General features: G+C 37.3%; 1 protein-coding gene, 1 long non-coding RNA gene and 1 pseudogene across 4 annotated transcripts in view; all 3 read left to right on the forward strand.

Moving 5' to 3' along the window:
* The first annotated feature begins 551 nt into the window (after positions 1 to 551).
* LOC120593920 (uncharacterized) lies at positions 552 to 1,834 on the forward strand. Its single transcript, XR_005650462.1, has 2 exons — positions 552 to 606; positions 1,033 to 1,834. It is a non-coding gene; the product is annotated as an uncharacterized LOC120593920 (long non-coding RNA).
* A 5,252-nt stretch (positions 1,835 to 7,086) lies between these two features.
* The window catches only part of CYB5B (cytochrome b5 type B), a 24,208-nt gene continuing 17,326 nt past the window's right edge, over positions 7,087 to 13,968 (forward strand). For all 3 annotated transcript variants that reach the window (XM_039851906.1, XM_039851907.1, XM_039851908.1), the window contains exon 1: positions 7,087 to 7,355. In XM_039851906.1, the coding sequence (XP_039707840.1) occupies positions 7,194 to 7,355 (162 nt within the window). In that variant the 5' untranslated portion in view covers positions 7,087 to 7,193. The remainder of the gene's footprint in view (positions 7,356 to 13,968) is intronic.
* On the forward strand, positions 13,750 to 13,876 carry LOC120593972 (uncharacterized; annotated as a pseudogene).

Here is a 13,968-nt window from a genome sequence, read left to right on the forward strand (position 1 = left end):
TCTCTTTACCCCTCTTCATGCCCTTCCCCTAACCAGTAGTCCAGACTTCTAACACTATATCTCAATTTGTTTTTTCTTCAACAGCTTAATTGAGATATAACTCACATACCATACAATTCACCTGTTGAAAGTGTATACAATTCAGTACCTTTTAGTATAGACATAGGGTTGCACAATTTTACAATATTTCACCCTCCCAAAAAGAAACCTCATTCCCATTAGGAGTCACTCTCCATTCCTCCAATGCTTTCAAGCCCTGTATAACCACTAAATCTACTTTTTGTCTCTATAGATGTGCCTCTTTCATATAAATTTCAATAACTGAAATCGTACAGTATATACTCTGTTGTGACGAGTTTCACTTAGCATATTTTTTCAAAGTACATCCATGTTTAAGCATGCTATTTTTATTGCAGAATAATATTTCATTGTAAGGAAACACCAAACTATTTATCCATTCATCCGTTGAGAGACGTTTGAGATGTTTCTACTTTTTGGCTATTACGAATAATGCTGCTACGAACATTTGTGAACAAGTTTTTGTGTAGACTCACGTTTTCATTTCTCATGGGTGTATACCTAGGAGTGGAATTGCCAAGTCATATGGTAAGTCTATGTTTAACTTTGTGAGGAACTGCCAAACTGTTCTATATGGTGGATGCTCCATTTTACATTCGTACTAGCAATGTACTAGTGGACCAGTTTCTCTAAATACTCATCGACACTTGTTATCGTTTTTGTTTTTTTGTTTTTTTTAATTTTGACCATCCTAGTGGGTGTGAAGGGGAATCTCATTGTGGTTTTGAGTTGCATTTCCCTGACAGCTGATAACGTCGAGAATCTTTTCATATGCTTATTAACCATTTGTAGCTTCTTTGGTGAAATGTCTACTAAAATCCTTTATGCATTTTAAAATTATGCTATCTTTTTATTGTTCAGCTGTAAGTGTTCTTTATATATTCTAGATACAAGTCTCTTATCAGATACGGGTATATCATGTTTTATTTTGTTTCACTTTATTGCACCTCACAGGTATGTTTTCTACAAATTGAAGGCAAGACCATCCACCAGCAAAAAGATGACGACTCTCTTTACTGCAATACTCACTTTCTTGCAGTGGTCTGGAACTGAACCCGTAATATCTCTGAGGTATGCCTATATATGATTTGGAAGTATTTTTCTCCTAGTCTTTTCAGTTTTAATGGACTTGTTTGCAACACAAACATTTTTTATTTTAATGAAGTCCAGTTTTTCTATTCTTTTGTCACTTGTGCTTTTGTTGTATTTGTTTTGCCTGTTTTTGAACTTTGAATAGGCGGAGTAATACTTTTTATTTTTTAATTTATTATGCTTAAATATTGGATCAAGATGAAGTTTCTCCTGGTATATGGATATATAGCCAAATTATTTTTTTCCAGAAAAAAAAAATTCTAGAAAAACATTATTTATTTATTGTTTTGTTTCAGCTATAAAAGTCTCCCTTTTCCTCACTGATTTGAGATAACATTTTTGTTACATCTTCTATATTGTGTATTTTAGGACTTCTATTTCATTTCATTGCTCTGTCTATTGATCATGCACACTGTTGGTAAGATTTTATGAAAGCAGACATCCTCACACATTGTGGATGGGTATGTAAATCAACATATCCTGTATGAAGGAAAATTTGCTAATATCTTTGGTCCAGCTCTTCTCACTTGTGGGAATATGTCCTATAGATAAAATTGCACTTGAGCAAATGACATGTACATTCATTGAAGCATTGAGGATAATGGCAAAAGACTGGAAACAATCCAAATATGTATTATTAAATAAACTATGACATGACTATAAATGTGGCTATAAGAAAAGAATGAGGAACCTCTCTCTAAACTGATATGGAATGATCTTAGGGAGATATTGTTAAGTGAATAAAGCAATATGCATAAAGTATATACAATAAGCTATATTTTGTATAGAAAGGGAGGGGAGTGGAGAGGATAAATAAGAAAATAAAGTTATGTGGTGGTTATTTTGTGAGAATGAATACACATACACACACACACACATATATTTATACACACATATATTTTCTTTTTAGAACATGTGAATGTATTTATTACCTGTTAAAAACAAACAAACAGTGGAAGGAAGAAAGGTGGTTGTGCTGAAGCTAGGAAAACTGACCCAGCGTAGAAAGCATCCTTGTCGACGATGCATGTTTGCCCAGCTTTAGTTTCTTTCACTTCTAGAAACCGGGCTGGTCTGGTGGGAGGTGGGCTCCCCGGCATAAGATTCAACAGGATGGCCTCAGGGGAATCTCCAGAAGAGGTCACTCAACAGGCCAGGGAGATCTGGCTGACCTGGCGTTGAACAACTCTAGGATGCTTGCAGCCAAACCCTCCCTGAGGGCATGACCTGTAGGATATGGGCTCCTAACTTTGCTAACTTTTAACCAACTCCCTGAAGCCTCCCTGACACTGGATGGCCTAGGCCTGGCCTTGGGAAGGGGAGAGTGTTGGACTGTGATGGCTTTAAGAGTTTGTCTTCCTTCTGGCAGAACAGAATAGGTCGCTAGGGGATATAATATTTTGAAAAGGACAAGAACAGATTTCAGGGGCTCCTCATTGTAGTCCATTCCTGGAATAGGATAGGGGAACTCCCTCCCCCCCCCAAAAAAAAGTGTGAGAACACAGGAGGTATGTTTGATGTCTGCAAAAAATGAGATAGAATCCTTGTTCCTTGCTCTATTTTCAAGGAGCATGTGCAGTTTTCCTTGACAGTTTCCTGTTCCAATTTTACTAGTCATACAAAAGCAGTAAAATGTACTTGCAAGGTAAATAACAATTCCCCTGGAACAGGTCCTCACACACTTATCCCACTGTTACCTGAGATAAATTTCAGAGCACACACCTGAACAGCAGCAGGGAGAGGATTTTCTAATATGTAAAAACAGCAAAAGTAAAGTGTTAATGTTAAAAATGTCTTATGTAGTAAGTGTCATCTTCCTCTTAGAAAGTAAGTTTTCTTTAAGAGCTGGGTCTCATTTATAGCATCTAGAAATAATAACTCCAAAATAGCTGGCATTTGCTGAGGACTCTGTGGCAGGCACTGTGCTGAGTTTTTTTTTTTTAATATTCATGTTGATACAGTACATAGCTGTAGTTTTGTAGTAAATATTTATCAAAGAGCTTGAAAAAACTCTTAAAGACATTAAAGAACAAATTACAGGCCAATATTTCTCATGAATATAGATGCAAAGATCCTTAAAAAAATAGTAGCAAATTGAATCCAACGATAAATAAAAAAGACCAACATCCTAACCAAGTGGGGTTTATCCCAGGAATGCAAAGATGGATAAATTTTTGAAAACAATTCAAAGTAAGTCACCATATTAACAGAATAAAGGAGAAAAATCATAAAATCATCCCAATAGATGCAGAAAAAATATTCAACAGGATTTAATATTCATTCATGATTAGAAAAAACAAAAACAAAAACAAAACCCTCGAGGAACTAGGAATATAGGGTAATTCTGCCCTCTACCTGATAAAGGGCATCTACTGAAAAACCTGCAGACAACATCGTATTTAATTATGAAAGACTGAATGCCTTCTTCCTCTTCCTAAGATTGGGAACAAGGCAGGAATACTCATTTTACCATTTTTATTCAGTGTTGTATTAGAAGTCCTAGCTAGTGAAATAAGGCAAGGAAAAAAAAGCACACAGATTGGAAAGGAGGAAGTAAAACTGTCTGTTAGCAGATGATATGATTGCTACATTTAAGTTTATTCTAAGAAATGTAAAAACAACCTCTAGAACTATAAGTGAATTTAGCAAGGTCATAGAATACTAAGTCATTGTACAAAATTATATTTCTTTATTATAGCAGCGAGCAACTGAAATAATTCAATTTATAACTAGCATAAAAACCATAAAATATTTAGAAACAAATTTAATAAAATACGTAGAAGCCCTGTATGCTGAAAATTACAAATTAAAAAAAAAGATTTAAATAAATGTAGCAGTATACTGTGTTTGTGGATCTAAGACCTAAGGTTGTTAAGATGTTCATTCTCTATAAATTCATCTATAAACTCTTATACAGAAATTAACGGGCTGATTTTTTAAAATAAACTTTTTATTTTGGGATTTATTTTAGATTTACAGAAAATTTGCAAATATAATACAGAGTTCTTCTATACCTTTCACCCAGCTTCCCATAAAGTTAACATCTTACACATACTATAGTACATTTGTCAAAACTAAGAAGTCAACAGTGGTACCTTACTGCTAACTTTATGTGGATACAATCCACACTGCATTTAGCTATTGTGTCTCAGTCTTCTTGGGTCTGTGACAATTGACAATTTCTCGGTGTTATCTTGTCTTTTTGTTTGTTTTTTAAATGAGATTGTTTTGAGGAATACTGGTCAGATATTTTGTAGAATGTCCTTCAGTTTGGGTTTGCCTAATGTTTTTCTTGTGCTTAGAGAAGTTTGCCAGAAGATACATACTACCAACATGATTTGTATCTGGTGATGTTAACCTTGATCACTTGGTTCAACAAGCTGATTTCAAAATATATGTATGGAAATACAAAGTATCTAGCAGAAACAATTTTGAAAAATACGAGCAAAGCTGAAGGATTTACATTACCTGTCTTCAAGCCTTATTTCAAAGCTATAGTAATCAAAATAGTGCGAAATTGGCATAAAGACATACAGACAAATCACTGTAACAGAATAGAAATTTCAGAAAAAGACCTACACTTATATGGTCAATCGATTTTCAACAAAGACATAAAAACAATTCAACAGGGAATCGTGTTTTCATCAGGTGGTATTGGAACAGCAGGGTATCCACTTGAAAAAGAAGAGATTGAGAAAACTGCCTATGTTATCAAGTGAGTGAATGGTATGGACAGGATTCCAAGCTAGACCTTCTGGCTAACATGTGCTTTAAATTATGAATATAAATTTACAATCAATATAGTTAGGCCACAATATTTTTCTGAATCAGAATCAATTTGAGGCCATACTTTTCAAAAATGTCAATGTCATGGGGAAAAAAAGGTTGAAGAAATGTACCTGATTAAAGGAGACTAAAGACTCGTAAATAAATGCAATTATTATAATTGGAAAATGATATAGACAGCATGTTAAATAATAACTTTGTATGAATGTTAAATTTCCTGAATTTGAAAATCATACTGGGGTCATGTAAGAATATGTTCTTATTTTTAGAAGATACAGAATTATTTGGAGGTAAAGGGTCGTGATGTCGGAAATAGTTTGACATTATTAACATTAATAAACATATGGAAGAAATCAAATAAGGAAAAGTATTAAAATTGGTGAATTTAAATTAGAAGTATATGGGAGTTCATTGTACTATTCTTTCAACTTAACTGTTTGAAATTCTAAAACAAATTTAAATATTGATTTATAAAAACACTTTAATTGGAACCTAATTTCACTTACCATGATGGTGACAAATTCAGTCTCAGTTATTTACAAGGGTGTTCTTCTTCCCAGTGGTTTTACATGGTGCAAAACATTCAGCAAGGGCCCTCTATCCTCAGTCCACGTTGGTCACTGAAAGATCTGTTGCAGAGCTGACAGCCTCCACAGTGGAGCTCAGGTATTTCTGCTAGTTGGGAGCCCTGGCAACGAGGGTTCAATCTCCCTGAATGTACCATGTAGCGTTTCCCCTCTAAGGTCCTGTCACCTGCCCAGGTCCCTTTGAGGAAGATTATCACTGCTACTGGAGGAATCCCAACCACACTTTCCCCAGTCACAGAGAGCCTGCTTTTGCTTTTGTGGTACTCCAGATTATTTGTCCAACCCTTCCTGTTGCTGAGAGGTTCTTCAGAGTTTTTAAAATAGAGTTTTTAAAACACTATTGGACTCAAGTTTTCCAGAGGTGGAGGTAAATGCCATGTAATTGTACTAATTCACTGTATGAGCCATCTACTATGCTTCAAAAAAAAAAAAAAAGTTCAATGATTCCCAAAATTACCCACCGATCACTTGAGTCATCCAAAATAGTTGATAAAAGTGTTGATTTATTGTTCTATATCCAGACCCACCGAACCTGAATCTCTGGAGGGGGGCTAGGAATCTGCTTTTCTTTTTTTCTTTTTAGTGTCTTAAAACAATGTTTTATTATTTCTCATGATCCTGTGGGTTGACTGAGTGGTTTTGCTCATCATGTGTTTGCATTCAGCTGACAAGTTGATTAAGGGGTGGGCTCAGCTGAGTCAGTTTAAATGGCTAGTCTTTAATCCCAGGCTTCTTCCCCGGCATCATGCTCTGCAGGTACTGTTCTAAGACGGTGAAGATGGAAACTTCAAGGCCTCTAGAGGTCTAGACTTGTAACTTGCGCAGCACCACTTCTGCCACAATCTATTGGTCAAAGTAAAAAGGCAAGCCAAAATTCAAGGTGAAGGAGAGACTCCATGGCTAGACTGGAGGGAATCTGCATTTTTAACGAAGCTTCCTCAGGTGACTCAAGCACCCTGAGATTCAGTTACTCCGCCTTTTCATTTCTGTATTGATTACTACGTGCCAAGAGCTCTGTAGATATACTCTCACTTAATTGGCCAGAGTTCTCTATAAGGTAGAGGTTATCATGCCCACTTCACTAGCGAGGAAACAGCCTTAGAGACAAGATTCGCTAGGCTGCAAAGCAATGATGTAAATCGGCGGCTGGAATACATGCCGCGCGGGCGGTGGGGAAAACGAGCTTGGCGCGACTCAGCAGGGCCCCACGGAGAAGGGATGGGAAATGGGAAAATGGAGACTCAGCCCCCTCATCCAGGACTCTGCAGGCTGGTAAGCCAAAGTGAAAGGGAAACTTCTCCTCCATGACACTTAATCAACACGTCTCCATTAGGCGCCTTTCCAAAATCACGGTGTCTGACGGGCGAGATTGGATGGGATGTGCAATTCTGATTGGTTAGTTGGACCTCGAACCAGGCCTACGTCCTGAGAAAGGGGGAGAAGTGGGAGGGATTTGAAACAATCCCTTGTTTCATTGGTGGAAAGAAAACAAACCAGGAATTATTCAGAGGTGTGATTGGCTGTTTTCGGAAACCCACCGACGGCCTTTGGACCCTGGTTACGGAAGCCGGGGAGGGCTGATCTTAGCGTCTACCTCAAGGAACTTAGCGGAAAACCGGTTAGCGGTGGAGAAGAGGTGTTTCAGGCCCAATGGCGACTGTGGAAGCAAGCGGCAGCGATGGGAAAGGGCAAGGGGTGGAGACCCCCGTCACCTATTACCGTTTGGAGGAGGTGGCGAAGCGCAACTCCTCGAAGGACATATGGCTGGTGATCCACGGGCGAGTCTACGATATCACCCGCTTCCTTAACGAGGTTGGGCCCAGGAGGTGGACGGCCCGTGGGAGCTGCTGGGATGAGGGGTGGTCGGTCCCGGAGAGGTGCTAGGGGTGTGTGTAGCGAGAAATGAAGTCAGGCTAAGGGCGATAAGGCGTACGAAAGAGACCTCTTACAACCTTCCAAGACGGAAACTGGGGTGGGGGGCTTATGTATGCATGCATTTACAGCCAGCACTAAATTCTGTTGCCTTAAATAATATCATATATTACTTATCATGCATCGAGCACTTACTGTGTGCTGAGCTAAACTCTCAGCCATTATGATCCCCATTTTGCAGAAAGGATAACTGAGCCTCAAGGACAGAGGACTCCCAAGGGTACACACTTAACAGCCTAGAGCCGTTCGAACCTAGTTCTGAAGGACTCCAGTGTGCTTTTCCCACTCTGCTTCCCGAAGGAATATCATTTTTGGTTTTCATTTTCTTGAATATGAAATTCTCACCCACCTCCATTATGCTGCGTTTATTTTTTCTAATTTGAGTTGACATTGAGGCTAGAGGGTCATGAGTTGACCTTTTTTTGGCCGCTGACTCAGATCCTGTCATCCTCTTAAATCTTCAAGGTGATATATTAGATCTCAAGTTCTCCATGAGGCCATGGTGCAACTGATTTTTTTTTTTTATTTAAGGAAACAAGAGAGACTAATTCGTTTAAACTAATTTTATTGAGGTATAATTTACATACAATAAATTGTGCCCATTTAAAATATACAGTTTGATGAGTTTTGACCAATGTATTCACCTATGTAATCGCATCCCCAATTAAGAAAGAGCATATCCACCACCCTAAAAAGTTCCCTCTTTCTCTTTTGCAGTCAATCCCCAGCCACAATCTCTAGGTTTTGAGATTTTATGTATATAAATATTTACTATATATTACATATATATTTTGGTGGCTATCATTTTGAGTAAGAGATTAATATTCGTGTGGTTAATTTCTTGGAAATTCTTGCATAAAATAACTGGGAAAAATTCCTTTCTAGTCTTTCTCTGAAGCAAAATCACAAGTATGTTTTGTGTTAATCTGGGGCCTAGGGCAGATATCTCTACATCCTTAGTCATAAATTTATAAAAACTTTTAAAATGTAGTTTCCCCAACAAGGACACTTTTTAATAAATCTTTCTAGTGGCCAGTGAGTTAACATTATAAAGTTTAGTAACTTGCATTTGTATGCTGTATGACATTTTATGCATTTAAAAGTGCTTTCCCATTATTTTATCTCCAGAATAACTAATCGAGAGTGACTTCGATAGTAGTGATCCTTATTTTAACAGGGGTACAAAAAACAGGTTCAGAGAGATTTTGCTCATGCAGTTGATTAGTGGAAGAGTCTGGTTTAGATCTTATTTACTTGTTTTTTTTTTTGAGATTTAGATTTCGCGTCTACATGGTATTTAGAATTCTAGACTTATGTCCTTTGGTATATGCGTCATAAGTTTTAGTTGTGGGTTGTAGCTTGTTAAAGTGTAGTTCATAATAGGTAGGTAATAATGTTTTTCATTTGTGGTTTTATTTCCCCCAATTTCTTCTTGATTTATTCAGAATATAGAATAAACTTAGAAGGAGCTCTCAATATCTGTAGAGGACACTCAGTCTTGAGTAGTGGTTGCTAAACTGCTTCACCACATGCTGATGGAGCCAGAGACATCACAGGTGTGCCAAGGCTTCCCCTGAAGTTTGAACTGGAGATCTTTACCTGCATTTAGCCATTTTATTTACCTGTTCTGTAGTATCCATCTCTGTTTTCTTGTTTAGTCTAAGTCTAACCCTATTCATTCATTCATTTACTCATTCACATATTTACCAAGTGTCTGCTATGTGACAGATACTGCTCTAAGTACTGAGGATACAACAGTGGATAATTAAACATTTATGCCCTCAGGGGGATTACAGTCTATGGGAAGTGGATAATAAGCAGAGCAAATAACTAAAATACATGCTATGTTAGGTAGTGGTAAGTGCTAAGAAGAAAAAGCAGAGAAGAAGATAATAGATATGTATGGGATGAGGGTGTGCAGATGAGGAGTTGAAATTTCAGTTATGATGGCCAGAGATGATTTTATTAAGATGACTGGAGTAAAGGCTGGAAGGAAGTTAAGAGCTAGTCATGTGGATATTTGTGGGGAGAGCATTCCCGGTAGAGGAAGCAAGTTCAAAGGCCTTTGAGGTAGGAGTATGTGTGATGTTTTTTTTTTGGGAACAACGAGGGAGTCTGTAGTGGTTGGATAGCAGTAGATGAAGTCAGCATGATCAGGGTAGAACAGATTGCATACAGCTTTGCATGTTTTTGACCTTTGTCCTGAGAAGGGAAACTACAGTGGAGCAGAGGAGTGAGTGACATGATGTGACTTAAATGGTTTAATAGTGTCACTCTGACTGCACTTATTGAGAAAAGGCTAAAGGAGGACAAGGGCAGAATTAAGGAGCCCAAATAGTGGCTTGGACCGGGGTGGTAGCAGTGGGGTAGTGAGAAGTGTCAGATATTGGATGTGTTGTGATGGTAGAGCCAGTAAGATTTAATGATGCATTGGATTTGAGGAGTGAGAGAAAGAGTCAAGGATGACACCAAAGTTTCTGGCCTGGAGGTCTGGAAGAATACAGTTCTTAGATGAGATGGGGGACTTAGGAGTTAGGTCTGTTTTATAGCCACCTTCTTTCACATTTTAGATATAGTTTGGAAGGATTGGGGATATGATGTAGGGAAGTTAGAACGGGTACTTTTTTTCTGGAACTCAGGTTAATTTTTTTCTTTTTTGAATAGGGCATACAGGTATATAGTAAAAAGCCTTCATCTGCCCAAAGTTAACTACTTCATCTGCCCAAAGTTAACTCGTTGTTTGTGTATCCTTCCCGAGTTTTGTTTTGCACACATAAGCAAAGTGAACGTAGCCCCTCCTATTCTTTACACGGAAAGTAACATACTGTACCCCAGGGGTCCCCAACCCCCAGGCCGCGGATGAGTACCGTAGGGTAACCTGCAGACCCGCGAGCGAAGCTTCATGTGTATTTGCAGCCCCTCTAGCATCAGCACCTCAGCTCTACCTCACATTAGGCCCTAGATTCTCACATGAGCACTGGTCGCTGGTGCCAGAAAGGTTGGGGACCGCTGCTATACACACTGGTTTATGCCTTTTTTCACTTAACTTGTACGTCTCAGTAATCTTTCCACATCAGTTCCTGGAACACATTCTTATTCATAGATTTTGTTCTGTGGATCACTATTTAAGCAGTCTCCTATCGATAAACATTTGGGTTGTTAATATTTTGCTATCTAGGTTTGTTTCCTTACGTAAACTCTTGAGATCTAATGCATATACAATGAAATATAGAGATTTTATATATAGAATTCATTGAGTTTTGACAAATGTCTCACATGTGTAATCACCATCATAATCAATATATAGAACTTTTCTACCACCTGTCCTCATACAACCATTGATTTGACTTCTAACACTAGAAAACTACTCATGTCTGGTGTCTTCTGCTTAATATATTTGAGATTCATTTATGCTTTTTCTATGTTTTCAGCAATCTGTTTCTATTTATTGCTTTTTATTTCATTGTATACTAAACTTTGTTTATCTGTTGATTAACATTTTGGTGGTTTCCAGTTTTGGCTATTATGAATAAAGCTGCTATGAACTTTCATGTGCACATCTTTGCATGGACATCTAGGAGTGAGATTGCTAGGTCATGTGCATGTGTGCGTGTGTGTGTGTGTGTTTTAACTTTTTAAGCAACTGCCAGAACTTTTCTTAAAGTGTCTACATCATTTTACACTCCTAGTAGCAGTGCATGAGTTTTCCAGTTTCTCCATATCCTTATTGACACATGGTATTTGCTAGTAATTTTACTTTTAGCCATTCTAGTGGGTGTGTACTGGTATATAATTAGGGTTTTAACTTGCATCTCCCTGATGACAAATGACGTTAAGTATCTTCGTGGGCTGATTTGCCATTTTTATGTCTTTTTAGAGGTGTCTGTTCAGTCTTGCCCATTTTTTAATTGGATTGTTTGTTTTCTTATTATTGACTTGAAAGTGTTCTTTATATATTCTAGATGCAAGTCTTTTTCAGATACATGTATTGCGAATATATTCTCCAGTCTGTATTTTGCCTTTTCATTTTCTTAACAGAGTCTTTTGAAGAGAAACTTGGCAAAATTAATATATATGAAGTATAATTCTAATGGCTGGGTCTTGGCTCTGCAGTCTAAGTGTCTGGTTCAGTTTCCTACTTTACAACTTAACAGTTGTGCACTCTTGGGCAAATAAGCTCTTTAAAGGCCCTTTCCATCTGTAAAATGGAGATAATAGTACCTACTCCACAAGGTTGTTGTTGGGCCAGTTAATTTAAATAATGCATATAAAGACTTTGTTATGGTATCTGGCATAAAGAGCTCAGTAAATGTTAGCAGTTATGTTTATTATTAATAAAATAAATTCTATTTTTCCTGCAGCATCTTTTGAGCACTTTTAAATGGCAGATGCTCTGAAAATTTAAAAGTGAATTAACTGCCTTGGACTTGCAGGTGGATGAGATCTGTGCACAAGTAATTGTCATGCAAGGTAGAGGGTGCCTTCATGAAGACTGAGAATGCAGACTTTTTTTGGTGCAACCCTAGAATAACCCCTTAAAGCTTCAGAGTTTGACTAATCCAATTCTTACGGGATTTCTCCAAGGCAAGTCAAAAGAGAGTGCAATTTACCTATCTCGTAGAATTAACAAATCTATAGAAAGAGTGCTGTCTTTCAGTGAGTAGTCCCAAGTGGTCAGTCCTAGGGAAGGCTGGGAATAAGATAAGGTGAAATTTAATTTCCAGCACTGTCCAAGTGAGAGGCCGTGAACAACAAATCAACCTTCACTTATTTATTCATTTTGCCTGTGGGTATGAGTGAGCACCTGCCAGCGAGGAAAGGGAGAGAGAACAGGTGGGAGGAGAAAGAGGGCAAAGTGCCCTATACCTCGCAGTGTTCCAGGTGCCATGCTATGTTCTGGAATCCAGCCATAAAAAAGAAAACTGGTCCCTGTTCTTATGGAACTTATAGTCTGGTGGGAGAAGAAAAATGTGTTTGTCTAGAGGTCCCTCTTTTCATCACCTGGCCTAATATTGCAGCTTCTATGATCTTACTTAATGTTTCTAGATTTCATTTTCCAACTATCTATGTTACATTTTTATTACATCAGTATAGAATTTCCACCCACAGAGAATTTGTAATTTTTACCCAACAAGATTTTGATTCTGTAACTGTCATTGTTCACCTTTTCATCTTTCTGCCCATCTGTCCCTGTCCTGTCTATAGAATTAGTAATCTGGAAGTATTATTTTTTTTTGTTGTAAGTTGTCCTCTTTTCTATATTAAAACAAATTTTTTTTGTCCTCATTTCAGTAATAGTAAAGTAAATGAAAAGAAACATTCCAAAATGCTTCTACCACATTTTTTTGGAGAGTTGAACTAAAATCCTTCACAAGAGACATTATAGAATTTTCTTTGTCTAAAGGTTTTCACTTGATTATTGGTTGACCGAGGTAGAAATGAATCCATCACATTGTTTCATCTCTTCTGACAGTTTATGAACTTGATTGCGGTATACTTTATTTGGAACATTTTTATTTGTAATATTGTGTAATTGCTTAGATGTTATAAGCTGAAATAAGGTCCATTAGCTTTAAAACACAAAGGCTGTTCAGGTCAAAAGAACCTTTTTTTGAAAATTCATAATGAGTTAACATTTATTAAAAGCAAAGCAGATCCTAGAAGAAAATGGGAACTATGTACTGCCTTATATTAGGTTTATTTAATAAAAATAAGGAATTCATGATTGTCCAATAGATTTCAGTTATGTAGGCAACCAATCTAGATTACTGAGGATAATCTCTAAATTCCTTTAGTCTTGTTTTGTTTTGCTGAGATCCAGACAAAAGCAACTTTTCGACATATAGGTATGTAAACCTAGCTTCTTTTTATTGTGGTAAAATACACATAACAAATGTTACTGTTTCGGCCATTTTTAAGTGTATAATTTAGTGGCATTAAGTACATTCACATCATTGTGCAACCATCACCATCATCTATCTCCAGAACTTTTTCATCATCCCAAATTGAAACTCTACCCATGAAGAATAACTCCTCATTGCCCCTCCCTCAATTTGTTCATACTCTGCTTATGGACACTGGGTTGTTTCAAGTTCAGGGTCATAACAATGCTGCTATGATCTGTGTGTGTGTGTCTGTAAATTTATACACATTTGTATAAATTTGTATAAATTTATACACATTTATACACATACTTAGAAATTCCATTTGATTTTTTTAATTGAAAATTTTATTGAGAAAATTGTAGATTCATATGTAGTTATAAGAAATAAGAGTCTACGGCCATGCCACCCTGAACAAGCCCAATCCCATCTGATCTTGGAAGCTAAGCAGGGTCAGACTTTCAGACTTGGTTAGTACTTAGATGGAAGACCACCTAGGAAGAGCAGGTGCTGTAGGCATAAAAAATAAAAAAATAAGGGATTGTAAACTAACAAGGTCCTTGCAGTCTGTGAAGTCAACCAAGGGTTGCCTCGCCTAAAAAAAAAAAAAA

Source organism: Pteropus medius, unplaced genomic scaffold (genome assembly GCF_902729225.1).
Source record: "Pteropus medius unplaced genomic scaffold, Ma_sr-lr_union100, whole genome shotgun sequence".
NCBI classification, from domain to species: Eukaryota; Metazoa; Chordata; class Mammalia; order Chiroptera; family Pteropodidae; genus Pteropus; species Pteropus medius.